A 24,990-nucleotide genomic window follows, 5' to 3' on the forward strand; every position below is an offset into this window, starting at 1 on the left:
TTGGGGTTGGCTTTGGGGCTGGATTTGGGATTTGGGGTTGGATTTGGGGCTGTGCAGCGCGCTCGTGATGAGCTCATTGATTTTTCCATCAGCTCGGGCAGGGCGGCTGCTGCCAGCACCCATGGGAGCGGGGGGGGGGAGGGGGACACAAACCCAGCACCACGCCAGGGCCTGAACCTCTGTGCTGGCCCCTTCCTCGCCGTGCCCCCAACTCCAGGCTGGTTTTGGGGTGCTGGGCACAGAGCACCATCCCTGCCTGTTCCCCCTTGGGACGTGCAGGGCTGTGGCTCCACCAGGAAAAGGGTTTAGGGGCTGTCGGTGTAGGATGTGGGGTGGCCCTGGCCCCGCTCCCTGGGTCCCTCGTGCACCGTGCTGGGGGGCTCGGCTGTGCTCGGAGTGGGGCCGTTCCCCGTCCCCGTCCTGGTTTCACCTCTGGTTGTGGGTTCACCTGGTTGTGGGTTCACCTGGATGTGCTCCTGGGCTGCGTGCTCCCATCCCATCCCGTCCCATCCTGTCCCCGGAGGGCCCTGTGGCTCCCGGAGCCAGGCTTGGCCACGCAGCATTCCCCCGGCGGGGAGTCTGCTGCCAACAGTTTCGGGGAAACCACAGCTCTGACCCGGCCAGGAGCCTGCAGCACAAAGCCCTGGGGCGTTTTGGGGTGGTTTTGGGGCGGTTTTGGTGCGCGTGGCCACATTGGAGGTGGCACAGAGCGGGGTCACCCTGTCCCTGCTGGCAGCTGCCGAGGTCTCCCCGTGCCCTGATCCCAAGGGTGCTCGGAGCTGGGTGTCCCCGTGTGGCCCTCGTGCTCCCCCAAATTTATCCAGACCCCCTCCTGCCCCGCTCCCTGAGTCAGAGGAATGCATTTCCGGAGAGGAGGGTTGGGATTTGGGGAAACCTGTTTGCCGGGGAGGGGAGGAGGAGGAGGAGGGATGGCAGGGGATCTCCTGGCCCGCTGACATCATCCCCAAAACAGGCGCTGCCTGCACGAACCCGAATCCTGCATCATCACAGCCTGTGCTCAGCAAGGTCCCTGCCTGCCCCGCTGCTTCTGGGGTGCACGAGCTCTGCCCCCTCTCCTGGTGATCCCCTATTGACTGTGTTTTGGGGTGCACGAGCTCTGCTCCCTCTCCTGGAGATCCCCAGTGCCCATGTTTTGGGGTGCACAAGTTCTGCCCTCTATCTTGGGGATCCCCAGTGCCCATGTTTTGGGGTGCACGAGCTCTGCCCCCTTTCCCGGAGAGCCCCAGTGCCCATATTTTGGGGTGCACAAGCTGTTCCCCCTCTCCTGAGGATCCCCAGTGCTTAGGTATTGGGGTACTTAAGCTCTGCCCCCTCTCCTGGGGATCCCCAGTGCCCATATTTTGGGGTGCACAAGCTGTTCCCCCTTTCCTGGGGATCCCCAGTGCTCATGTTTTGGGGTGCACGAGCTCTGCCGGCTGCTGCATGGGGCAGGGGCTGAGCTGGGGGGCTCTGACCCTCTCGGAAAGGGGGGGTCCCACCGTGACCTGCCCCATATTGGGGTAGGGGTGGGATGCGTGGGGCTGAAGCCCCCAATCCCGGGGCGCTGGAGGCAGACGAGCAGGGTGTGGGTGGGTGGGGGACAGCGGGGGGGACCCCACAAAGAGCTGGGGCTCTGCGATGGGAACCCCGTGTCCTTTTGGGGTGACCGGAGAGCTGACCCGGGTGGCGCTGGCCACAACATTTTGGGGTGCAGAGGGTCCCGCGGGTGGCCGGAGCATCGCCAAACGCCGTTGGGAGCGAACCCCAGAATTTGGGAGAAAAGAACCGGGGATGCAGGCGGGCTGAGAGATCGGCCTGGGGGGCACGGAGCGGGGTCGGTGGGCGAATCCCCCCTGGGCTGCCCGGTTCCCCAACCCCACCGGAGGCCCGGGACCGGGGCGGGGAGCTCGGAGCGTCCTCCCCCACCGGGCTGGGGGGAGCGAGGCGGCGCGGCACGGCTCGGCACGGCTCAGCACGGCTCGGCCAACCCTCTGCGCCTCCCCGCCACGCCATGGAGAGGAGCAGCGCCGGGCGGGAGCCGCAGCCCCAACCCCAACCCCAAACAGCCCCCGGTAAGGCTCTGGGGAACCGGCACCGGATCGGGCCCCTTGGGGTTGGGGTTGGGGTTTTGGGGAGGGGGCACCCAGGAGCAGGGCGGTGGGGCTGGAGGTGGGGGTGGGGGGGTGAGGGTGCAGGAACCGGCCCCCGCTACTTGGGGGAGAGGGCAGGGAGGGGGGCAGGATGTGGGGATGGGGGTGAGGGAGCCCCAAAGAGCCGCAGGGGTTGCCCCGCTCTCGGGTGGGGGTCCCGGATGCGGCCCTCGGCGCGGCGGATGCCGGAGCCCAGCGGGGATGCGTCGGGGCCTGGGGCGGTGGCGGGGTCCTTGGAGAGGAAAGGGGGGACCCCACGGATGGGAAAAGGGGGTTCCTGGAGATGTTTGGGGATCCACCCGTGAGGACAAAGCCCGGCGGCGCGGGCCCGTCCCTCCATTTTGGCGGTGGGAAGGAGGCGCGCAGCCCCCCGGCCCCGCGGCTGCGGCGCGGCGCTGCGGCGAGATGGAGCCTGCCCTTGACGAGACCTCCCCGGGGCCGTGCTGCCACCCAGCTCCCCCTCCTCGCCCCGGCACCCACGGGCACCCCGACACCCTCCCCGGGGAGCTGTCGATGGGTGCGGGTGCCGTGGCGTGGGTGGCCCCCGGCTCCCCACACCCCACTCGTGCCGCGCTCGCTGCCGCGTGCCGGCACCTTGGCCGGGGCGTGGGCGAGGAGAGCGGTGCCCGGCGGGGAGGTGACGATGGGGACGATGGGGACGGTGCCCTCCTGCCTCCGTGGGTGCCCCGGGGGGGGGAGCTGAACCCTCCGGACCTCTCCGAAATGGGAGAGGGCAGCGGGGCCGGGTGTCGGGGCGCCGCTTTGTTTTGGCTCCTTTCTTCCAGGGGCTCCGGCCAAACGCTCTTTGGCCCTGGCGGGGTCGGTGTGCGCCGGAGAGGGGCTGTGACTAAGCAGGGCTTTGTGGCGGGGCCGCTTCCCACTGATGGAGGAAGAGGAGAGGCGGCTCCCCTCCCCCTCGGCCCCCGGTGCCCGCCGCAGCCCCGAGTGGGAGGGCCGCGCCGCCGCCGTGATTCATCGGCCTGGGCCGCCCGGGCCTTTTCGGAGGAGGGCAGGACGAGCTGGCGGCCTCCCCACCAGCACCCAAATTGCCTCTCGCCGTTTATCCCAGGCTCTTGAGCGAGCTGGCTGCGGAGAGCGAGCGTGACAGGGCGCTGCAGACATCTTGTCTGCCTCCTCTCCCTCCTCTGCCTCCCCTTGCATCTCCTTCCCTCTCCGTGCCCTCCCCGGTCTGCGTGGGGAAGGGGGACGCTCCCTGACCCCCCCCTGTGCAGAGGCACTGGCCCCCGTGGAGGCTGGTGGAGGACGGACCGAGGTTGGGGTGTTTGGGGACGAGGTTTTTGGGCCCCTCGTGCGCGCGGATCCTCCTGCGCAGCTGCTGGTTGCACAGTGCCCCCCAGCACCACTGGCGTGGGGGACCCAAAGGGCCAGGAAGCCCACGCTGCTGCGTGTCTCCCGAAATAACGCAGCTTGGAGGCCCCAAACCTGCAGGGTTTGCCTCGTCCTGGAATCCAGTGAGCACAGAGGCTCCTCGAGGGGCGCAGAGGATCCAGCAGAGGGGCGCACGGGGGCTGCCGCCCCACGGCGAGCTGGCACGGCCAGGAGCAGGGCACGGGGCACGGAGCAGGCAGGGCTCGGTGCTTCTTTGGGTCTGCCTCGGTTTCTCCAGCCCTTCCTCCCCCCTGGCAGGGAGCGCAGGGAGGGTGCAGGGCGAGCTGGTCGCCCGCCAGCTCCTGCGTTTGGGGGAAGGCAGCGCCGAGAGCGCTCGCCCGGCTCCGGAGCCGCTGCTGGGAAAGCGTCAGGGCAACGTGACGGGGCGCTGGGACGGTCCCGTGGTGCCATGTCCAAAATAACCAGCTCGCAGGGCTCCCTGCGGGGACGGGGACGGAGTGGCAGCGGCACGGAGCCGGATCCTGCAGCCCCCCAGCCCCCGGTAGGTGCCCGCAGCCACCTTACGAGGCTCAGGATTTATTTTTCGGAGGTGCCGAGCCCGAACCTGATGGGAGCAGGGCCCTGCCTCCGAGCCGGCTCTGTGATGCTCGCGGGTAGGATTGCAGGAGCAGGGCACGGGGTGGCAGTGGCGTGGGGCACCCCAAGGACGAGGGCAGCAGACGGACGGCAGGCAGGTGCCCAGGCCCCTCGCTCCGGCCAGGGCCACGCCGTGACCGTGGCCAAGTGGAAAGTTTTATCACCAAGGTGGTGGCGGTGCCCGGGAGCAGCTCCGGCGCGTTCTGCTTTCCTCTGCAGGGTATTTTAAACCCTGGAAACCCCCCCCTGGGTTCTGGCCCCGCTCTGGCCACGAGATCCCAGCTCCCAAGTTCCCCTTGTTGCTCTCGGCGCGTCAGCGCTGCGCCCGTCTGGGTGGCCGGGACGTGCTGGGGACGTGCTGGGGACATGCTGGGGACGTGCTGGGGACGTGCTGGGGACGTGCTGGGGATCTTACTCACTGTCCCTGCCCCGTCAGGTGTGAGGGATGCTGCAGCACGGGCAAATCCCCTGGAGCTGGGTGGGTCCGGGCAGGGCATGCCTCTGAGGTTCCTGTGAGTCGTGGGGAGGTGGGGAGGGACGGGGGCAGCACCGGGGCTCTGAGCAACCCCGTGCGCCCCACGGGGCTCCGGTGGCCTTGTCCCTGCTGGATGCCAGCACCCGCAGAGCAATCCCAGCCCCTGGGGCTGCTGCTGCCTCCCCCATTCCGTGCCATGCTGGGACCTGCTGGTGACAAGGAGAGGCTCTGGGGGCGAGGAGTGGTCCTGGGGGCGCATCCTCCCCCCTCCTGGTGCTGCCATCCAGGTGGGGGAGGCAGCTGGAGACGGGCAGCACGAGGAAGGGCTGAGGGTGTGCGTGTGTCCCCACGGGGCTGCAGGCTCCAGGGAGCCATCGGTGGCTCCAGGGCTGGGGTTGGCATCAGGGTCTTGTCCCCGTGCAGGGACTCGTGCCCTGGGGTGGTGGTGGCAAAGGTGACCAGGGGCTGTTGTCCGGGCACTGGGACCCCATCCTCATCAGGGTGGTGCTGCAGCAGCCACGGGCAGACCCCCGCTGTGCCCACCTCCCCTTATGGGGTCAGGATCAGCCCCATCCAACGTCCCCAGAGCTGCCCAAACTGGGGACAGCTTGGGGATGCCGCGGCGGGCCCGGCTGTGCCACGGGGCGGGTAGGTGAGGATAGGGCACAGCGAGGGGATCTGAGGTTAAGGCTCACCGGGCTGCCCTCCCCTGCCCCTGCCCTCCCGTCGTGGGATGCTCTCCTTCCCAGAGCCGCCCCCGGGGCCTCGATGTGCTCTCGCTTCACGGCACCGGGAAATTGCCTCTGCCTGGCTGAGCATCCCCGGCCACGTGCCGGAGGGGCTGGTGGCGCTCGATGGCACCGCGATGCCTGGTGTCCAGAGCCGGGATGGGCTCCTGGCACCGCAGCTCTGCCCCCGTGCTGCTCCTGGCATCGGGGTGCAGCACCTTGCCGGGTGCCCAGCACCTTTCCCAGCCCCGCAGCACGCTTTGATCCCTCTCCTCCGGGCACAGCACCATCCCACGTCCCCCTCCAGTGCCGCCCGGGCTGGGGGCTTCATGGGAGCCGTGTCTGGGGGCCGGGAGCTAATCCCCTCTGGAATGCCCCAGGCTGGGGCAGAGGGGCCCCCGCCCGCCTGGGCGCCGGCAGCGTTGGGTTTCAGGGCAGCTGCCGCGCCGGAGCAGCGACAGGGACAGATGGCTCAGGGCTGGCCCCGCTTGGGCTGTGGCTCCCGGAGTTTTGGCCGTGCCCCGGCCGTGGGTGCCACCATCCCTGCGGGCAGCGGGGTGGGAAGAATCCTTCCCCTGGGCCGTGCTGGTGGCTCGGTGCCCCGCGGCGATGGGTGGCAGGGTGGCACCTCCCCGGCACGGCTGGGCGCACCTCGGGGGCTCGGGGAATTATTTGCATCTGTTGCGAGGTGTCAGCGCGGCCCTGAGGCTTCGGCTCAAGTGGTGGTGGCCCCGTGGGCTGGGTCGCGTTGGGAGCGGGTGCGGAGCCTGCCTCGGGGCTGTCCTGCGGGATGTGGGATGTGCAGGATCGGGCCAAGGGCCGGGGCCGGCTTCCTGCGGCACAAAATACCCGGAAAGGCTGCGGGAGGGCTGGGGCTGGCCGTGTCCTGCCGTGGGGCGGCCGACGCAGCCCGAGCCCATCCGGGGAGCGCCCGGAGCTCCCCGCAAGCTGCGGAGCCCCCAGCGTGGGTGCTGGGAGCCCTGCGCCCATGGGTGGAGGGGTTCCTGGCGGTGCCTCCCCGCGCAGCCCGGGGCTGTCCCCTGGCCGCCGTGCGGAGGAGCGGCGCCGGGCGGTGTTTGCACAGCCCATACTTTGCCCGTCTCCGAAGATTGCGGAGAGCTCTGCAAACACGGCCGAGCTCCCTGCCTGACAGCACCCCGGGGTGAGAGCCGCGTCCCGGGGCAGCTCCTTGGCTCACCGGGTCCCCGTGCAGCCAGCGGGGACGTGGGTGTCACTCCTGGGGAGACGCAGCGACCCCTCCTGCTGCTTGGGCATCGGGGCTGCGATCCCTGAGGGTGCATCTCCTGATGGGCTGCATGGGGTTGCTGATCACCACGGCCATACAGCACCCACGGGTGGCCCCACAGCACACCCCACAGCTGCACAGAGCCACCAGCACCCCCTGCACAAGGACCTGCAGCAGGGCTGCTGAGGACGGAACCGCTTCCCCGGGCGCTCCGTGTTGAGGGCGCTGCTTTTATTTTTTGGGGGGGCGGAGGGGGCACCCCGGGGTGCACGGAGCGGCCACGGCGCGGGATCGTTGCGCGGGGAGGGGGTTGTTTTCTTGCGGCGGCCTCGTGTGCATTCCTGGGGCATGAGTTCATGCTTGTGCGCGGGCCACGGCCGCAGCGCGCCGCGGCGCTGGGGGACACGGGCAGCAGCACTGACGTCAGGATGAGGGGCCCGCGCCCATCCTGCCTCCGGCCACGCCGGTGGAAGCGGCCCCGCATCCTCCGGGGTGCCCCCGAGTCCCCAACCCACCCTTGGGTGCCCGGCGTGGGGCGGCAGCTGCCGGGGGAAGAAGGGCGGCTTTGTGGCCGCGGTGCCTGGCGCAGCCCCGGCCGCTGGCGCTGGGCTTTGTGCGCCTGGCACCCGGCGTGGGGAGGGCGTGGGGGGGCTTGGGGGGGTGTGGGGGGGGTGTGGGGGGGTCCCACGGGGATGGGGGTGCTCTGACACCCCCCGTGGATTGATTGCCTCTGCTCTACGTGTCTTGCAGGGAAGACACCGTCCCCGATGGGAGACAGCGTGCTGCCCCTCGCCGTGCAGCCCCCCTCGCCCGGGGGCACCCTGCACGGAGACAGCCCCCCCCCAAAGCACGACCGACCCCTCCCTCCTGCCGTCACCCCCCCAGGACAGCCCCCATCACCCACCCCTCTGGCCGTCACCCCTTCCAAAACGAGCATCCCGCCCGTCCCTCCTGCTGTCACCCCCCCAGGACAGCCCCCATCACCCGTCCCCCCCTCCACGGAGAGCAGCACCCCGCAGCGTGACCACCCCGTCCCCACAGCCACCTCTCCATCAGGACAGCCCGACTCCCCCATCCCTCCCACCATGGCCCCTTCGGCAGAGAGCGTCCCCCCCTGGTGCGAGCAGCCCCCCCCCGGCCCTCCCTGCCCCCCCGTTGTGGGGCACCCCAAAGCAGAGGCATCGCCCCCCGCCACCATCCAGCCGCTCCCCGACCCTGCTGCCCCCTGCCCGGCAGAGACGCTGCCCCCCGGGAGCACCCCCCAGGACCCCGCCGCCAGCAAAGGGCCCCCCCCCGATGCCAAAAGCCCCCCGGGCAGCGCGGCAGGACCCCCGAAGGACGTGCCCCCCAAGGGTGACCGCTCGGCCCCAGCTGCAGCATCGCCGGCTTTGGCCGCCAGCCCCAGAGCCAAGCAAGGTGGGTGACCCCGGGGGCGCAGCATGACCCCTGGCACCCATGGGTGCTGCTTCGTGGCTCGTGGGGGAGCGGGGTGCGGGTACGGGTGCTGTTTCTCCCCATTTTTCTGAGCCTTTCTCCCCCACTGCAGACGCCCAGAAGGCGCAGGCGAGGCACAAGCAGGCCAAGGAGCGGCGCGAGGAGCGGGCCAAGTACCTGGGTGAGCAGCAGGGGAGCGGGGGGGCTGGTGGATTTGGGGTGCCGGGAACCCCCCGGGGGGGAGCTGGGAGGGAAAGTGGATGGGAAAGGGGCAGGCGGGGCAGCTAAGGAGCTTGGCCGGCTCGCTGGCAATCCCATTAGCTGCTATTAGCAGGCTGAGCCCGCGGGGCAGAAGCAGCCGTGCCTGCGGGTCTGCCCCCCCCCCAGCACCACACGGGTGACCCCACTGCGTCACCCTGCACACCGTATGACCTCGGGGCTCCCCGGTGCCCCCCAGTTTGGTGTGGGTGCCCCCGGCTGCGTGGGAGCCCGGCTCCATCCCGCGTTCAGGCAGCAGCTCGGGGCGGCGGAGCCCCCGCGCCGCCCATGGGGCCCCCCGCTCCCCGCGCTCTTTCCACCCTCATTCCCCCATTGTTTCCCCCGAGCGGTTCGGCGGGCTCCCGGGCTCCCTTTTGTCCTCGCCCAAACTCCTCCCTCGCTTCGCCTCGCCACGCCGCGATGCTGCCGGCCCCGTGCACCCGGGGAGCCGCTCGGCCCCGTGCCGCGGCCACCGCCACGCGGCCCCACCGTGGTACCGGGGCTCTCCGGGTCCCCGGGGAGCTGCGTCCCACCGGGGGGCTGTGCGAGGGTGCGACCCCCTTGCCCGGGCTCCCCCCTGCAGCTGCCAAGCGGGTGCTGTGGCTGGAGAAGGAGGAGAAGGCCAAGCTGCTGCGGGAGAAGCAGCTGGAGGATCGCCGCAAGCGGCTGGAGGAGCAGCGGCTGAAGGCGGAGAAGCGCCGCGCCGTGCTGGAGGAGCGGCAGAGGCAGAAGCTGGAGAAGAACAAGGTGGGACCGGGGGGGGCTGGGGGCTGGCACAGCGGGGATGTGCAGCCCCCTCGGGGTTCCGTCAGCCCATCCTGGGCTCCTCGGGCGCACGGGTGCCTCAGCCAGGGCGGGTGCCACTGCCCCTTCTCTCTCCGAGTGTCCCCGTGGTTGTGACAGCCCCGGGCTGGGGCTCTCCGGGCGTTCCCGTGCCCGATCCCATCCTGAGCCCGTCCCTCTCCCCGGGCAGGAGCGCTACGAGGCGGCCATCCAGCGCTCGGCCAAGAAGACGTGGGCAGAGATCCGGCAGCAGCGGTGGTCGTGGGCTGGGGCCCTGCACCACGGCTCCTCGGCGCACAAGGACGGTGAGTGCGGGGCTGGGCGCACAGCGGGGCCCCCAGGGCTCTGGCTGACAGCTCGGCGGTGCTCAGGTGAAGCAGGATGGGTGCCACCAAACCCAAAGTGCTGCTTTGCTGCTGCGTCGTCGCCCCGCGCTGTGCCGGGGCCCGCTGGGACCCCTCAGCTCTTCCCATTTCTCGTGGCACCGTGCCCTGCAGGCTGGCTGGGACCGGAGGCTGCATCCTCCCTCCTGCAGTCTGCGCCCTGCGGGGTGGCCGTGGGGTGGCCGTGGGGTGGCCGTGGGGTGGCTGTGGGGTGGCTGTGGGGCGTTGTGTGGCTCTGGCAGCCGGGGTGAGGTTGTGGAGCTGTGCGAGGACGTCGCCGACTCATTGGGATTCGAGTCCTTTTTTTGCCCCTGCTGTGTAGGGGCAGCGTTTGGCCCCAACGTGGGGGTGAGCAGGGCTCTGTGCGGCCATGCCGTGCCCCACAGCGGGCTCCTCTCCTCGGGGACACCTCCCTTGTGGTGCTGGCACCACGGCTCTGCGGGCGGAGGTCCCAGTGGACCTCCAGTGGACAGGGCTACGGCCAACAGCACGGTGGGGAGCGTCGCGTCCCCGAGCTCTGGCTGCTCCCCTCGTGCCACGGGGTGGCTGCAGCAGTGCCAGCAGTGCCTGGCCGGGCTGCACGTGCCGGCGTCGGGTGCGTGGTGCTGCCTGGTGAGGCTGAGTAGAGGTGCTGGGTGTGCAGAAGTGGTTTGTACAGGTGCTGTGTGGCTCGTGGCACACTCGGGAGCAGATTTCTCCCCCCGCCGTGCGGTGCCTGGCAGGGTTTGGCAAGGGGACGCCCTCCGTGTCCCCCTGCCACCTCCCGTGGGGGCACGCGGCCAGCGCTGCCCCCAGCGCCGTGGTTTGCTGAGCTGGCTGCTGCCTTCTCCAGCAGCGGGCTCTCTGTCTGCCCGCCCAGGGCAGAGGGGTGCCGGCACCCTGCCGAGGCGTTGCTGTCCCCCGGCACCATCCCGGTGCTGCCACGGAGAACAGGAGCTGGTGTGAGAGTTGTCCCGTGCCTGTCTAGTCCTGCTGCTCCTGGCTGGCAGCTTCCGAGGTCCAGCCCGGGTTGTGGGGACCCCAAAGTGGCAGGGCCAGGAGCTGCTGCGGTCCCCGAAGATCCCTGCATGACTCCAGCATGAGCGGAGCTCGCGATGCCGGTGCCCGGACAACGTCGCCCCCCGGTCCCAGCCTCTCCGTACCACCTCCTCCTCCTGCCCCCTGCCCCTCCGCAGCCCCACAGCCCCACGTCAGTGCATGCTGCATGCGGGGGGACCCCAGCCCAGCCCTCACACCCCGCCCCCCCCCCCCGACCTTAATGCCCTTGTGTCTTTTCCCTCCTCCAGGTGCGAGCCGGTGCTCGGTGTCCGCTGTAAACCTCCCCAAACACGTCGACTCTATAATCAACAAGCGGCTCTCCAAATCCTCCGCCACCCTCTGGAACTCTCCCAGTAGAAGTAAGAGCCCTTTGCGTGTGCCCGCAGCGCAGGGGGGCACAGCCCGGCCCCCGCCCCACGTCAGGGACCCCCCCCCCCATAGGCAGGCAGCCCCCACCCACGTCCCCCCGACCCCGCCGTGCCGCACGGTGCCCGCGGAGAGGAGGAGCCGTTCGCTGTTTTCTCTTGCAGGAGGAGGCTGGAGCTGGCCGGTGGCTCCTTGCCCAGCCACGGGGCATGGCAGAGCCGGCCGGGAGGAGGAGGAGGAGGAGAAGCACTGGGTGGTGGCACCGGGATAGGGACTGGGATTGGGACCAGGGAGCCTTTTTGCTCCCTGTGCTGTGCGAGCTGTGTCCGATGGGTGCAGAGGCGGCTGCAGCACGAGGCTGCCCACCTCCAGAGCTTGCTCGGGGCCGGTGCCCCACCCTGATGCCCATCCTGGAGTCAGGGCACCGTGGGTGCAGCGCCGTGCAGGGTGCCGTGAGGTCGTGGTGGCCTGGGCGAGCTGCCCGGGGCTGCTGGCCGTGCCGTGGGGCTGCGTCCAGCGCCGGGGCTGCTGTTGTGTTTCTGGGTTGCCTGGAGATGGGTGCGCACCGCCGGGTATAAATAGCTGGAGCAGCTGATGCAGGCGGCTCCCGACGGCCCCCGCGCTGGGGCTCAGCCGGGGGAGGCACCCCTGGGGCTGTCGGCTTCACCTTGTGCCCTGTGCTGGTGCTGGGCACGGTGCTGGGTCCCCACCATTGCTCCAACCTCTCTGTTTTCTCCCCTCCTGGCAGCAAGGCGCTGCTCCCTGCCTTTGCCAGGGATCCTGATGGAGAGGAGCACAGGGTCCCGGTCCCTATGGGTGCTATCCATGTGGCCGTGGGGCGCTGGGTGCCAGCAGCAGGCACCGGAGGGCAGCTGGCAGCGTCCCCCTGCCCAGCTGAGCCAGCAGCGTGGCTGCAGGCCACAGTTCCTCGGGTGCTGTGAGCCTGGTCTGGCTCCCGTGGCACGCCCGGCAGCTTCAGCGCGTCTCCTTTGGGGCAAGGGCACGGTGCAGTGCCCTGCAGCAGCCCTGCGCCGAGGGCTTGGTCTCGGTCTCACCGGGACAGGGTGCATGAGGAGGGTGTGCGCCAGCGTCGGGTACGAGGAGGGGACTGGTGGAAAGGGCGGTGAGGAGCAGAGCTGGCCCCAACGCTGCTCGAGATGCTCGCTGCGGGTGCATCTCGGGATGGGGCACGGGGATAACGTCGCCGTCCTGCCGCAGCGCCGTCCCATGGGTGCCTGGTCACCCACCAGCGCGTGCGCCCATGCAGTGCTGTGGTTGTCCGTGCCAGGACAACCCCGTTGCAGCTGAGGTTTGGGCTTGGCAGCTGTGGGGCTGAAGGAGAGGGGTCCGGGGTGGTGCCGGGGGGCTCTGGGGAGCGCTGAGGGCTCCTCTCCCTTCTCAGACCGCAGCTTGCAGCTCAGCCCCTGGGAGAGCAGCATCGTGGACCGGCTGATGACGCCCACCCTCTCCTTCCTCGCGCGCAGCCGGAGCGCCGTGACGCTGGCTGGGAACGGCAAGGAGCAGGGTGAGAGCACGGGGGGCACAGAACCACACGGGGCAGGGGGCAGGGGGCTGGGACCTCTCCGCCGCGGGGCTGCGAGGAAGGAGCCTGCAGCCCCCAGGAGCTGGTGGTGCCGGAGCTGTGCCGCTCGCCTTCTGACGCCGCCGCTGCTCCGACTCCCCCCCAGTGCCCGTGTGCCCCCGCTCGGCCTCCGCCAGCCCCCTCAGCCCCTGCCACAACCACCGCCTGCAGCACCGCTGCTGGGAGCGGCGGAAGGGCCCCGCCGGCAGCCCCGACGTGACGCCGCGCCGCCGCACCGAGTCCTCGCCCGTGAGTGTCACCTCCCGCGGGGACACCCCTCCCGGGGTGCTGTGCTGGCTGTGCCGGGACGGCCCCGGAGCACGGCTCGGCTCCCGGCCGTGCCAAACACTGCCGCTGTCTCTCCCTGGCCGGAGCAGAAGAAGAAGGAGAAGAAGGAGAAGGAGCGGGAGAATGCCAAGGAGCGCAGCGCCTTGTCCCGCGAGCGCAGCCTCAAGAAGCGGCAGTCGCTGCCCACGGCACAGCCCCGGCTCCTGCCCGCAGGGGACAGCAGGTAGGGCCCCAAAACCCCCACCCTGTGCCCTGTGACACGCTGTAACCCCCACCCCGGCCCTACTAACCCCCCCTTCTTTCTCTCTCCGTTTGCAGCCCCGGCCCCAAGAACCGTCCCTCGTCCCCCGCCACCCCCAAAGGCCGCCCGGCGTCCCCCAGCCCGGCCCTCGGCTCCCCCCACAAGCCGCCCCTGCCCCGCAGCGCCCATTCGTCCCCCAAGGTGCGTGCCAAAGCCCGGGACGAGCGGGGCGAGCAGGAGGGCCAGGTGAAAGCACGAGAGAAGAAGGAGGAGGAGAGGGGCTCGGCCCCCTCCGACCCCCCCAGGGTGCCCGCAGAGCCCCCAGCAGGTGGGTACGGATGGGGGGCGGCCATGGGGGCGGCGGGGCCAAGGAGAACAGGAGCAGTACTCACTCTGTGTGCACCCCACAGCCCCCCCGGCCCCTGCAGCCCCCAGCCCCGCTGTGGCCACCCCCCCCAGCAGACCCCCGGCCGGCACCACGGACCGGGAGGAGGCCGCCCGGCTGCTGGCGGAGAAGCGGCGCCAGGCCCGCGAGCAGCGGGAGCGAGAGGAACGGGAACGTCGGGAGCAGGAGGAGCAGGAGAGGTGGGCGTCCCCCCACCCCCGGCTTTGTCCCCCCGGTACCCTTCCCAAAAAACCCCGCTGAGGGTCCCCTTCCCCGCAGGCGGCTGCAGGAGGAGCGGGCGCAGCGGGCGGCGGAGGAGCAGAGCCGCAGGGAGGCCCTGGCGCGGCAGCGGGAGGAGGAGCGGAGGCTGCAGGAGGAGCGCGAGGCTCAGGAGAGGGCTCGGGCTGAGAAGGAGGAGGCCGAGAGGCTGCAGAGACAGGTCTGGGGTGGGGGGGTGCGGGGGGGAGAGGAGGGAGAGGGGAGGGAGAGGTGGGGTGGAGGGTGGAAATAGGATCAGAGGGTGAAGGCAGGGCTGGGGGATGGAGGGAGGGTTGGAGGATGAAGGCAGGATGAGGATGAAGGCACGATGAGGATGAAGGCACGATGAGGATGAAGGCAGGGCTGGAGGATGGAGGCAGGATTGGAGGATGAAGGCAGGATGAGGATGGAGGCAGGGAGGGTTTCCTGCGGTCCCCCCGCAGCGGGATGCAGGAGCGTGGAGCAGCCCAGCCCTGCCATGCCCGGGGCAGGGGGTGGCGTGTGGGGAGCACATCCCGGGGGACACGGGACAGGGTGCTGCAGAGCCCCCTGCTCAGCCTGTCCCCATTGTCCCCACCCCATCTGTCCCTGCTGCCCCAAATGTGCCCCAGAGGGAAGAGGCCGAGGCGAGGGCACGCGAAGAGGCCGAGCGGCAGCGCCAGGAGCGGGAGAAACATTTCCAGCGTGAGGAGCAGGAGCGGCTGGAGAGGAAGAAGGTGAGGGCTGGGGGCTCCCCTGAGCGCGTGGCACTTGATGGGGGGAGTCCCCAGGCAAGGGGTCCTGCCCAAAATTTGGGGCAGATCCCCCTGACGAGGGCTATGTGTGAGCTCCCGTCTGCCCCGCAGCGCCTGGAGGAGATCATGAAGAGGACGCGCAAGTCGGACGCGGGAGATGCCAAGGTGGGTGCCCACCCTGCGGGGTCCGCAGCCCCCTCCCCTCCCTGCCGCTGCCCCTCACGGCTCTCCTCTCCCCGCAGAAGAAGGAGGACAAGAAGATCATGAACGGGAAGGCAGCCGAGCAGGAGGATGTCACAGGTACACACAGTCCCTTCTGCAGGGCTGGGGACAGCACCCACAGCACCCTGAGGTGCCTGGGGTCCCCAGAGCCATCCTGCTCTCTGCCTCGCCATGCCCCATGCCTTGGGGGTCTGATTTGGGGCTCTCCTCGTGTCCCCAGGCCGTGAGAAGCGAGCGGGGCCAATGCCCAAGGCCGAGGAGCTCCCTGAGACGGAGACGCCAAGCACGGGGACGCCGGGGACGCTGAAGGGCCCCTCGGGCGAGGGGCTGCAGCCGAGGTGAGCACAGGGACGGGCAGCGGGGCGAGGAGCGCGGGGAGCCCGGCTCAAACCTGACTTCCCACCCCAAAGCTCCCCGGCCAAGGAGGTGGCGGCGCCCGTGGTGAACGGCGTGCAGCCCGGCAAGCACGAGAACGGCTTCTCCGGCACCGAGGGCTCCCCGGAGCTGCTGGAGCTCTCCCACCACAGCAGCAGCCCCGGCAGCATCATCCCCTTCGGAGACAAGGAGCCTTTCCTCAAGCAAGCCGTGGTCAAACCCCCCCAGGTCACAGGTGAGAGACGCGGGGGGCTGCGTGGGGGGCGACGCCACCGCGGCCGCCCCGGCTCTAACAGCGATTCTTTCTCTCCTCATCCCCACAGAAGTGCTCTGAGGGCCCGGCCATGGCAGATGTCCCCGCGGGGCCACCTCGCACGTGCCACCAGCGGCCCCCCGCAGCCCTGTAGCTGTTGTCAGAACAAACACCGCGCTGCTCCCCTCCGCCCGCCGCCCGCACCCGGCCCCGCCACGAGGAGCCCGGGCGGCGCCAGGCCCCCTGCCCGCACCGGGGCCTCCTGGTTTCTCTCTCGGTTCTCGTTTTTATTTCATTTTATTATTATTTTATTTTCTTTTTTTTAAACATGCACCTTATCAGACTGACACCCTCACCCTAGCAGCCTGCCGTGAGCCGCCTCCTCCTCCTCCACCCCCCAACCCCCCTGGACGTGTGGTGTAATAATGTAGTTATTTAACTCGCTGGGTACAATGGATGTGAATAATGTAAATAGAGCTCGGCCGGGGGTGGGCGTGTGGGGGCTGCAGGGGGGGGGGGGGGGGCTGCCCGCGCCCTCGTGTCAGTGTCGTGCATTTGGACAACCTCCAACAATAAAACACGGATAACCGCCCGCGCCTCGCCTCGCTTCGTCCCCGGGGATGAGGGGTTTGGGAGGCAAATGGCGGGGCTCGGCCCCTGACGGGGCGCTGAGGGCCGGGCACCGCCCGCCAGGGCCCCGCCGCCATTTTGCGGCCCTCCCTGGCGCCAGGGAGCGGGCGAGGGAGAGGGAGGCGGAAGCCGCGGCGTGCGCCGCGCAGAGCGGGGGGTGCTGGGAGTTGTAGTCCGCGCGGCGCCGCCGGCGGAAGAGAGAAGCGGGGGGGTGGACTACGACTCCCGGCAGCCCCCGCGGGAGGGAGGGCGCGAAGCGGAAGTGCGTGAGGGGAGGTGGAGGCGCCTGCCTGCTGCCGCCGCCGCTGCTGCTGCTGCTGAGGAGGCCGCGGGCGGAGCGGGGCCGGTGAGTGCGGCCCGGCCCGGCCCGGTTCGGCCCCGTCTCGTCCCTGCCCCTCCGCCGGGCCCTGCCCCGCGCCCCCAGCCCCGTTCCCCTCACTCCAGCCCCCGGCCCGAGCCGCTCCCGGCCAGGCCTTGCCCCCCCACACCCATCCCGGGCCTCACCGCGGGCTCCTCACGGTGCCCTCCCCTCCCCCCCCCCCCCCCAGTTCCCTCCCTTTCTCCCCGTTCGCCCCCTCCCGGTTCCCCCATCCCGGCCCTGGGCCCCGCTCCGAGCTCCCGGCTTCGGCCTCGCCGCGGCCTCGTGGCTGGGCAGGGCCCCGCTGCCCCCCCCCCACCCCCCCCAGCCCGGCCCTGGAGGTTTTGGGATCCCCCCCTCGGCTCACGGGGACCTCCCCCCCCCCCCCCCCTCCGACAGCCCCGTCCCCGGTGCTGTGGCACGGAGCGGGGCCGTGCTCTGAGCCCCCAGCCCTGCGGCACCTCCGGGAGAGGCTCGGGGGAGGCCTCGCTGCTCTCTGCAACTGCCTGGAAGGAAGGGGTGGGGAGCTGGGGTCGGCCTCTGCTCACAGGGAACTGTGCCAGGAGCAGAGGGAACGGCCTCGAGTTGTGCCAGGGGAGGTTCAGGCTGGAAATGAGGAGACATTTCTCCTCAGCAAGAGCGCTCAGGCGTTGGGACGGGTTGCCCAGGGAGGTGGTGGAGTCCCCGTCCCTGGGGGTGTTCAGGGAGAGGTTGGACGTGGTGCAGGGGGTGGGGGTAGGGGAGTGATCCACTCAGATGATCTTGGAGGGTTTTTCCAACCCTGATGATTCCGGGATGCTGTGACACCTCGTTTCCCTAGCTCGTGCTGTTTGGGCGAGGTTAAAGTGCCCGAGGCTTTTATAAACACGTTCTGAAGTCTCTACAAGCTAATTGTTCCCCTAATTGCCTCCTGCACGGCTTTCTGAGTGCACCGACACGTCAGAAGGTGACGTGATAAGTTCAGAACAGGCCACGCTCGCTGTGGTGGCCGTGCAAGCTGTGGGATAAGATCTGTTCGCTGGCCCTGCGCATGAGCCCACATGGGGTGTGTGCTGTTACGTGTCCCACAGCGCTTCCTCCTTACGGATCAGAGAGCAGGAATGCCCCTCGTGGGCTCTGAGTGTGTCCCAGGGGAAGGAAGACCTGAAAAAAACGTGTGATGAACAAGTGTAACCATTGGGAAGGTGGCATGGGGTTGTAACTGGGTGGGTGGGAGGAGGAGGGGGCCCTTCCTTACCTGCTGGACGCTTTTGGGATGCTCTTTCCTAAGATCACACACCCAAATCATCCAGTTCCTTCCCGCAGAGGACTCTCTCAGTATTCCTTCCCTCCAGTAGCAGGCAGGTAATTAACGTAATTGCTCACGGGAAGGTCGAGGGGAAGTTTTGTGCCTTTTGTGTGGGCAGCCCCGCCAAGTGCTGCGGCCACGGGGATCTGTGGGGTTGTGTTGCATAACCTGAGCCTCCTCACTTAAACGTTCCTCAGCAGCTGCCTTTTGAAGCTTGGCCTTGCGAATTGCCTTCATGGGAGCGTGTTGTGGAGACAGGAGGGTGGGTACCTGGACGTGCCCTGCGTTCTTTTTAGGAATGCAGGAGTTGGGTCTGCCTGCCCTGAACCTCTGCAGGTGCTTAGCCCAGCAGGGAAATGGCTGAGTGCGAACTGCATCGCCAGTTACACAACCTGACAGCAGCTAAGAGGATAAAATCGGGCAGTTATTGTGGAAAGCTGTCTAAAATGCACGCTCCCGTGACGTGGGATCCCTTGCAGAGCCGAGGGCTTTGTGCTGGTCTCAATTTCCTTTGGATCCTGCTTCCCGGTTTTGTTTCGCGTCCTCCCTGCTGTGAATTGGCTGCTCCTAAAGCAGGGACAGGGAGGGACGTGTGTGACAAGCGGATTTGGGGAGTGACCCCAGACATCCTTAGGAAGTTTCCCGTGTCGGTTCCTTGCTGTTCCTTCTCAAAACACGACGCCGCTCTGCTTTGCCTGGGGCTGCTGCTCGGGGAGAAAAGGGAGAAGCCTCACCCCGGGGGAACACAGGGGCGTTGGAGCTTGCACCCTTTTCCATCCAGGAATAAAAACGAGGCAATGTTTCGATGCTTACCTGCCAGCTTACGGTAAAGAAACCCCCTGGCTGTGACAAGGAGGCATCTGTGATGTTTTCCTCCTGGTATCTTGCTTGCTGTGAGCTCCCTGGAGTGGATCCATCCATGTGGGACGCGTGGAGCTGACAGGGGCAGCTGTGTGCTCTGCAGGCCGAGCCTCTGGCCCTGCCACCACTCTTCGCACAAGTTGTGCCTGTTCCTTGCACCGTAATGTCTCCTTCCTGCTCCCTTCATCCCTAATTCCCTCTTTGCAGATCTGTCTGGGCACAAAACCAACCTGCTGTTCTCCTCAGTCCTCCAGCAAGCCCTGCTCGCAAGCTGAGGGCCGAGATGTCGGCGCAGCCGTGCCCCCTGCCATTAACTCTTCCAATTCTGCTGGGAGCACAGCATCTGTACGAGAAATGTGCTCTGCTCTCAGGTCGTGATAATTTAATTTAGCCGTCTGCTGGTTTCTGCAGCTTAGTTAGGCCAGGAAGCTTTGTAAGCCCTGCTTAAGCAAATAATTAGTCATTCAGCTCCAGCCAGGCCTGCGCTGAGCTCGCTGGTGATGTTAGAGGCTGGCATGCTGCTGGCCAGCTCCTCCAGGTGTGCTTGGTGCTATCGGGAAGCCAAAGCATGACGTGCTTGAAACAGGGAATATAAAATGGGTGCTCCTCCACGCAGGACAGCAGATTTATTTCTGCCAGGACAATAATCCCGGCGGTTTTGGGGGTCGTGGTTTCCTCTGAATTATCCCAGCACGGAGAGCTGCGTGGTGTGAAGTTGGTGCCTATTCATTTATCCAGGCAGCTGAGGGCAGAGCACGAGGAGCGGAGCTGGTGGCTCCTGGGGGAGCTGCTGCGAGGCTCGGTCAGCAGGGGGTGGTAGGCGCCGGGGTTGTGCTGGTTGAGGTCTTTAGGTGGTGTTCAGCCCCTGCTCTGCCTGCTTCCAGCTGGCCCCGTTCAGCTCTGGGCTTGGTAGGTCGGCAAAAAGGCTCAGCCAGCTCAGGAGCCAGCACGAGGGCTCGTCTCCTCCTTCCTCTTGGTGCTGGAGTCACCCCGAAACGGGGACAGGGACGGAGGGGGAGCCATTCTGTGGGTGGCAGCCTGGGTTTGGGACTCAGGAGCCCCTCCTGCCCCGAGGGAAATCCTCCTCCCTCCTCAGTGAGAGGGAGCAGCAGCAGGGGCTGGCTGACAGCGGCCGTCACCGCCGCTAGGTCCAAGAAAGTGAGGAGTTCTGCTTAATTTAGTGCCATGGTGTCAGAGCTATGAATAGGCCAGGCATGGGACTGCATTGTGTGCCAGCAGGGCGCTGGGTTTGTGCTCACCCCCTCCGTGGTAACCGGAAGCTAAAATAATGACACAAAAATAATAAAAAAAATAACAGCATGCAGATGACATCCAGTCCGGGGCACAGTTCCCTCCCCGGGACCAGCTTTCTGCCAGTGCCCTCCTGTCCTAAACCCCAGGAGAATGCTTGGCACCTTTCTCCCCTGCTGTACTCGTGCGAGGACGACGCCTCTCTGCAAAGCCCAGCTCGCAGCCTCTGCTCTGACACGGAGCAAGCCTTGCCGCTCAGCATTTCATCTCCACCTCCGTCACCCGGCCGTTTTTAGCCCGTCCTGATGCGCTGTGGGGTGGCTGCGGGGCGGGGGGAGAAAGGAGAGACCCTGGCTGTGAGGTGTGGCTGCTGTCGCTGGTGTCACAGCTCCTCCCCAGCGCTGCTGGCGTTTCGTTTTTCCCTTTGGTTGAGTGCAAGGAAGAAATGAAAGGCGGGCAAGTAACCCCCGAGGTTTCTCTGCTCTGAGAGTACGAACACGGATGGCTTGGGGGGCAGGGTGGGGGCACCGAGCTGAAATCCTGGTCTTAATAGGTTCAGTGTTACCGGTGCTGAGCTGTGCCTTAACGGAGGACGGTGTGTGTGATACCATTGGGGGTTGGCACCTGATTATTTTGGGCCCTGTGTGAGGTATTGCAGTTAATTGCTCCTTCAGGGCTATGGCTGAGATCAGTTCCCTGAGTTTAGGTCTGTGTAGCCACCGTCTGCTTGCGCTGGGCACCTTTAGGTGGCCTCTTCTACTGGGAAACAGCGTCGGGATGGGTGGGTAAAAGCAGAGCCCAGTGCTGTGCTTGTCAGGTCTCAATTGGTTTAATTTTTGTTCCTTTTTTCCCTAGGTGAGAGCTCAACTGCTTCTCCTAAAGCAACGTTCAGGAACATCCTTGATGGGAGACCTGTACGAGGTGCGTAACGCCAGGTCATGGGCAGCCCTTTCCTTGTTTTTTTCCTTAAGGTGACAAGATTCAGGTTAAGGTAGTTAACGCCCAGTGCTGGCTTGGTAATAAATACCTGACTGGGTTTGCTTTTTGCAGCTTGTAACTGAAAATTGCCAGAGGTTGAGTGTGTGGAGAGTGTTAATCCCTCAGGACAGCCCCAGTTTGGGGGCTGTGGATTTCAGAAGACACCCCAAATTCAATTGTTTGTACCAGCACTTACTGTTTCTTTGGGAGCATAACTTCCAAGCTGGTTAAAGAGCACTGTGGGCACTGTGACAAAGGAAATAGCAGCGTTTGTGGTGTGCTGGGTTCCAGACTGCAGGGACCAGAGCGAGCTGAAAACTTCACTGGAGGTCACAGTTTATTGCTCCGTTGCTGCACGGGGAGTAGGACAATAACTTCCATCACTCATGACTCCAAATTCTTTTGGTTGTAAAATAAGTTGGAGCAGTTCTTGCTTCTCTTGCTCTTGGGGGCTCTAAAACTGCACTCACAAGGATTTGTAGGCCCCCAGCAGTTTCGACAAGGGTTCAGCTCCCATCCAGCTACTGCTCTGAGTAGTGGGGCTGCACTGCAAGGCAGCAGGTAGTTTTGAGTGAGATCTGAATTTTCTGCTTGTCTGCTCCTCTGTTCCTGCGTTGTGTAGGTCTGGAAGAAGAAAGCTGTCGAAAGGTTTTTCCCTTTTTATTATAGAAGTTTTGTTTTTTTTCCTGTGTTTAACAGGAAATCCAGCTGCCTGACTTCTGTTACAAAAACATCCATGCTGATTTCTAATCAGCTTCTTGGATATGTTTGCATTGAGCTCCATGTCACTAAACGGTCTGAATAAAAACAGAAGACTTTAAGCTCGAGGATGCCTAAAACAGTTTTTAGCCAAGTAACTGGTGTCAGAATTAGTCACCGATCAGTTTACAGCTGGTCGAATTCTTTGGAAAGGGATTGTTCAGCACAGCAATCTGCAGAATCTGCCCTTTTTGGAAGAACCTGTAAATAATCTTCCAGCCATTCTATAGAACCTGCTTTTAATTATCTGAAAGCAGTGCTGAAACTTAATGCCAAACTTTTTAAAATATTAGTTTAATTCTCTGCAAGCCCAAGCATACTTTAAGGAAAATCTTAATTGTGAAAGCAGATAGAGCGGAGAGAAATTGGAACAGCTATTGACAAACTGAGGCTTCTCTTGCCATGGCAGAATAATCGGAACTTTTTTCCCCCGAAGCGTGTTTGGCATGTAGTGAAGTGGAACACACTGTTTTGAGTTGTTTTGTTTTTCGTTTTAGCAGCGTTGTCCAGGAAAATTTTTGCTGGGGAGCTTGGTAGGTGTGCTCGCAGGCTTTAGTTTGGCTTCTTACACTCATCTCCTGAAAACGTTCACTGGATACTTGCTGTAGGAAGAGGAATCACTCTTCTGCTCGTTACCTTAATGAAACTTGAACTGTGTGATGAGAAATGGCGTTTTAATTTGCTGAGGTGGCAGTGGGAGCCATGCAGGTGGCTCGTTCTCCTTCCACTATATTGAGATTTGTCAAACATGACTCATTTCGGAATATTATTTTCATCTTTTGACCTCCTGTAGGCACTTTGATAGCCAAAGCTGCTGTGGTTGTGTTTTATTTGCTCTTTGATAAAACTTCCAGATCTGGTTTCTTGCCCTGAGATTAGGGCTGCGATTTTTAGCTCGGATTTCACCATTAAGAGCAGTGTGGTTGTGGTTCAGCAATAAAACACGGCCGCCAGCGGGTATTAACACTAATTTCCACGGTGGGGGGGGTGACCGTGGTTAATGGCTGGCTCAGCCTGTTAGAAGGGAGCGCCAGATAAATCCTGTCCCAAGGGAGCTGCGAAGCCAGTGCTGCTGCTGCTGGAGTGGCTTTCCTCAGTCCAGGAAAACTTTCATCTGCTAGGGCTGGGAGATACTCAGGAATTGGAGGTGCCACGTGTCTTTTTGTAAGCTTTTTAGGGGTTTGGGGTGTTGTGGCCGCGTGCCGCTGTGCGAGCTGCCCCTCAGCTGTGAGCAGCCTCGACAGGTGCAAGAGCCAAGTGCTGCGGGCAGTGCAGCGAATTAATGCACGGGATGAAAAATAACCCTTTGGAGCACTTGCAGAAGAAAATAAAATCTCATTCTTTGCCAGATACGTGTCTAAAAAATGACGTTGCTCTGGTTTGACACGGGCGTTTGGGTGCTGTTACTGGGAGTAGGGAGTCTGAGTGCAAGGGGAAGTGCTGAGCACCAGATTTATTACAGATCTGTGTGGTTTTTACATCAGCCCAGCAGCTCGTGTTTGCTTATTGAACCAATTTGTTCTCGTTGGTGTCATTCAGAGAGCGGGTTGGTATCGGGCAGTGCAGCTCGCGTTCTGCAGCCAGGTATTAAATTGAAATGAGACCGTGCTGAAACGCGTTTGAAGAGATGCTGACGGTTGTTGAGTTGTATTCAACGCTTCTTTCAGCTTCCTAACTCATGTCCCTGTCTGCTGACTAACATTTGGTAGTCCTTACAGCCTTCTTCTTGGCCAGCTCTCCTGACGTCCACAGCTGCAGCTTATCTCTTCAGCTTCCCCGCGGGGTAGATCAAAAATCACCACTTTGGTGTATTTTCAGGGCTGTAAATTACAAGATCATGTATAAGACTCCGCTTTTAATTGCTCGGTCAGATTTTCTGCCTCTGCTAGGCATGGATTTCAGTAATTGCTATTGTTTAAGCTTATAAATAGCCAATTTATTGTTTTCACTTCAGAAAGAACACTGGGCTGATTTTTCTGTTCGTTTCAGCATTTTCCAGTCCTGCTATCTTTGCAGAGTGCAGATTGGGAAATAGGGTCCGTGAGCAATCCATATTTTTTTACCTTCTGGGATTTTAAACTTGCAGAGAGGGAGCTTTTTGGCTGGTACAAAGGCTACTGCAGTTTAAATAGAGGAACGCCTTTCAAATGTCTGATCCAAATGGTAAAAAGCTTGTTTTTTTTGTAGAAAATGAAACTAACTTCCTAGGTGGTTCTGTGAGTGTTTTTATAAGGGTATTTCTGGAGGATTGCTGTTTTCTATCGACAAAGTAGACTGTGTGAGATGTTTTGTAGGATTTTGTTGTTTTGTGTTGAATTAACTAATCTCATTTGTGTCTTGGAGCTCAGGATTATGAATTGTAGACTTGGCTGAAAGATTTTTCTTTAATTATTCACCGATAATGGAGGCTATTATGAGCAAATCAAGTAGCAGTTCAGCTGTTTCTTCCCAAACTGAACATTTGTGCTAGGGGATGACAAGATGCCTAGGCAGGAATGTTTCCACTAATGAGGTAGTCTCGTTTGTGTTGGGTCTTACAGCAAAATAAACTATTTTTTTTTTTTCATTAAATGTTTGCCAGAAGGGAGCAAGTAGATTTGTTTTCCTCCCGCAGTTCTGTAGGAAAAAAGCTTTTACAAAATATTCAATATTTGCAACTTAACGTTGTGTAAATACTGTGTAATGAACCGAAACTACTGTAACAAGTTCTGCAGTGATGTGCTCCTTTCTGAGGTATGTACATAAACCATTTCACTTGTTACCACATCTTCCACGTGTGTATACTTTGTCTGTAACACCCGAAGTGCTTCTTCCAGGGACGTACCTGCTGTGTTTTCCTCTTCGCTGGGGTAATGTTGGTGTTAGCAGTCCCTAATGGCATGCCGGGGATGGAGAGATTTCAGCTGTAACCCTGCTAAATGACCGCTCTGTGCAGGGCTCTGGTGCTTCTGCTGTTTTAACATCTGCGAGAGGTCTGAAATAATAACGAGTGCTGCTTGAAAGACTTCAAAGAAGGAGCAGAGGATGGAAAAAGACAGTAATTAAAGTAGCATAGGCCAGTTGGAAATAGGAAACAAATTCCTGGAAAAAGGCATTGTGAAAACAAGAAATGTTCTTCGTTTGACCCACGTCTTGGCGCATAGAAATGTTCTTTACAGTGTTCTGGAATATGAAACTCCTGGCCTATGGTTTCTGCTTGAGCAGCGAGCGTTGAGCACGTTTCCTACCTTTCTTTCCGTATCTGGAAGAAGGGTTAGCTCTTAGTTGTTGTGTGTTGTCTTGGTTCTCTTTTTTATTGTAGTAGTGCTCTAAGATGAAAACATATTGTTCTACAGAAGGTAATTCAGCCCAATCTTCAGTTGGATGACAAATAATACACAGCGTATCTTAACAGGAGTTTGTGGTAATGTTGTCTGGGGAATAAGCAAGAAAACACAAAACATGAAGTGCTTTTATCACAGAGCAAGAAAGAATGGTTATTCCCAATTTTTCCAATGTCCACTGCGCAAGGCCCAATGTTAGAGACCTTTCCACAAAAAGCAAGCTTTTGCTCTTTACCCATAGGAAGACACAACAGCATTAGTAAGTCAGTGATGTGTTTTCATTTTTTTCCCCACAAGTTGGTAAATGTGGTGTAGAAGACACTAAACCTGGGAATACAACCTTCCTCTTGGGTGAGA

General features: G+C 63.5%; 2 protein-coding genes across 5 annotated transcripts in view; both read left to right on the forward strand.

Moving 5' to 3' along the window:
- Positions 1-1,937: 1,937 nt before the first annotated feature.
- MAP7D1 (MAP7 domain containing 1) lies at positions 1,938-15,693 on the forward strand. 2 transcript variants are annotated; one of them, XM_084300451.1, is made up of 18 exons: positions 1,938-2,072; positions 7,336-8,001; positions 8,132-8,200; positions 8,861-9,024; positions 9,251-9,365; positions 10,730-10,840; positions 12,250-12,372; positions 12,536-12,678; positions 12,807-12,940; positions 13,036-13,286; positions 13,369-13,543; positions 13,623-13,782; positions 14,213-14,317; positions 14,447-14,500; positions 14,578-14,635; positions 14,778-14,895; positions 14,968-15,167; positions 15,256-15,693. In XM_084300451.1, the coding sequence occupies exons 1-18, from the start codon at positions 2,012-2,014 to the stop codon at positions 15,264-15,266; spliced, it is 2,718 nt and encodes a 905-aa protein (XP_084156577.1). In that variant the 5' UTR covers positions 1,938-2,011; the 3' UTR covers positions 15,267-15,693. The 2 variants fall into 2 exon arrangements, with proteins under 2 accessions (XP_084156577.1, XP_084156576.1); XM_084300450.1 differs by lacking the exon at positions 10,730-10,840 and having other exon boundaries at positions 1,950-2,072.
- A 374-nt stretch (positions 15,694-16,067) lies between these two features.
- Positions 16,068-24,990, forward strand: part of THRAP3 (thyroid hormone receptor associated protein 3) — a 32,997-nt gene continuing 24,074 nt past the window's right edge. For 2 of the 3 annotated variants that reach the window (XM_084300878.1, XM_084300880.1), the window contains exons 1-2: positions 16,068-16,161; positions 20,429-20,494. The gene's annotated coding sequence lies outside the window, so the exon portion shown is untranslated. Of the gene's footprint in view, positions 16,162-20,026; positions 20,063-20,428; positions 20,495-24,990 lie in introns of those variants that run through there. The other variant, XM_084300879.1, reaches the window with a different exon arrangement.

This window comes from Netta rufina (assembly GCF_964035555.1).
Source record: "Netta rufina genome assembly, chromosome: 23".
NCBI lineage: Eukaryota > Metazoa > Chordata > Aves > Anseriformes > Anatidae > Netta > Netta rufina.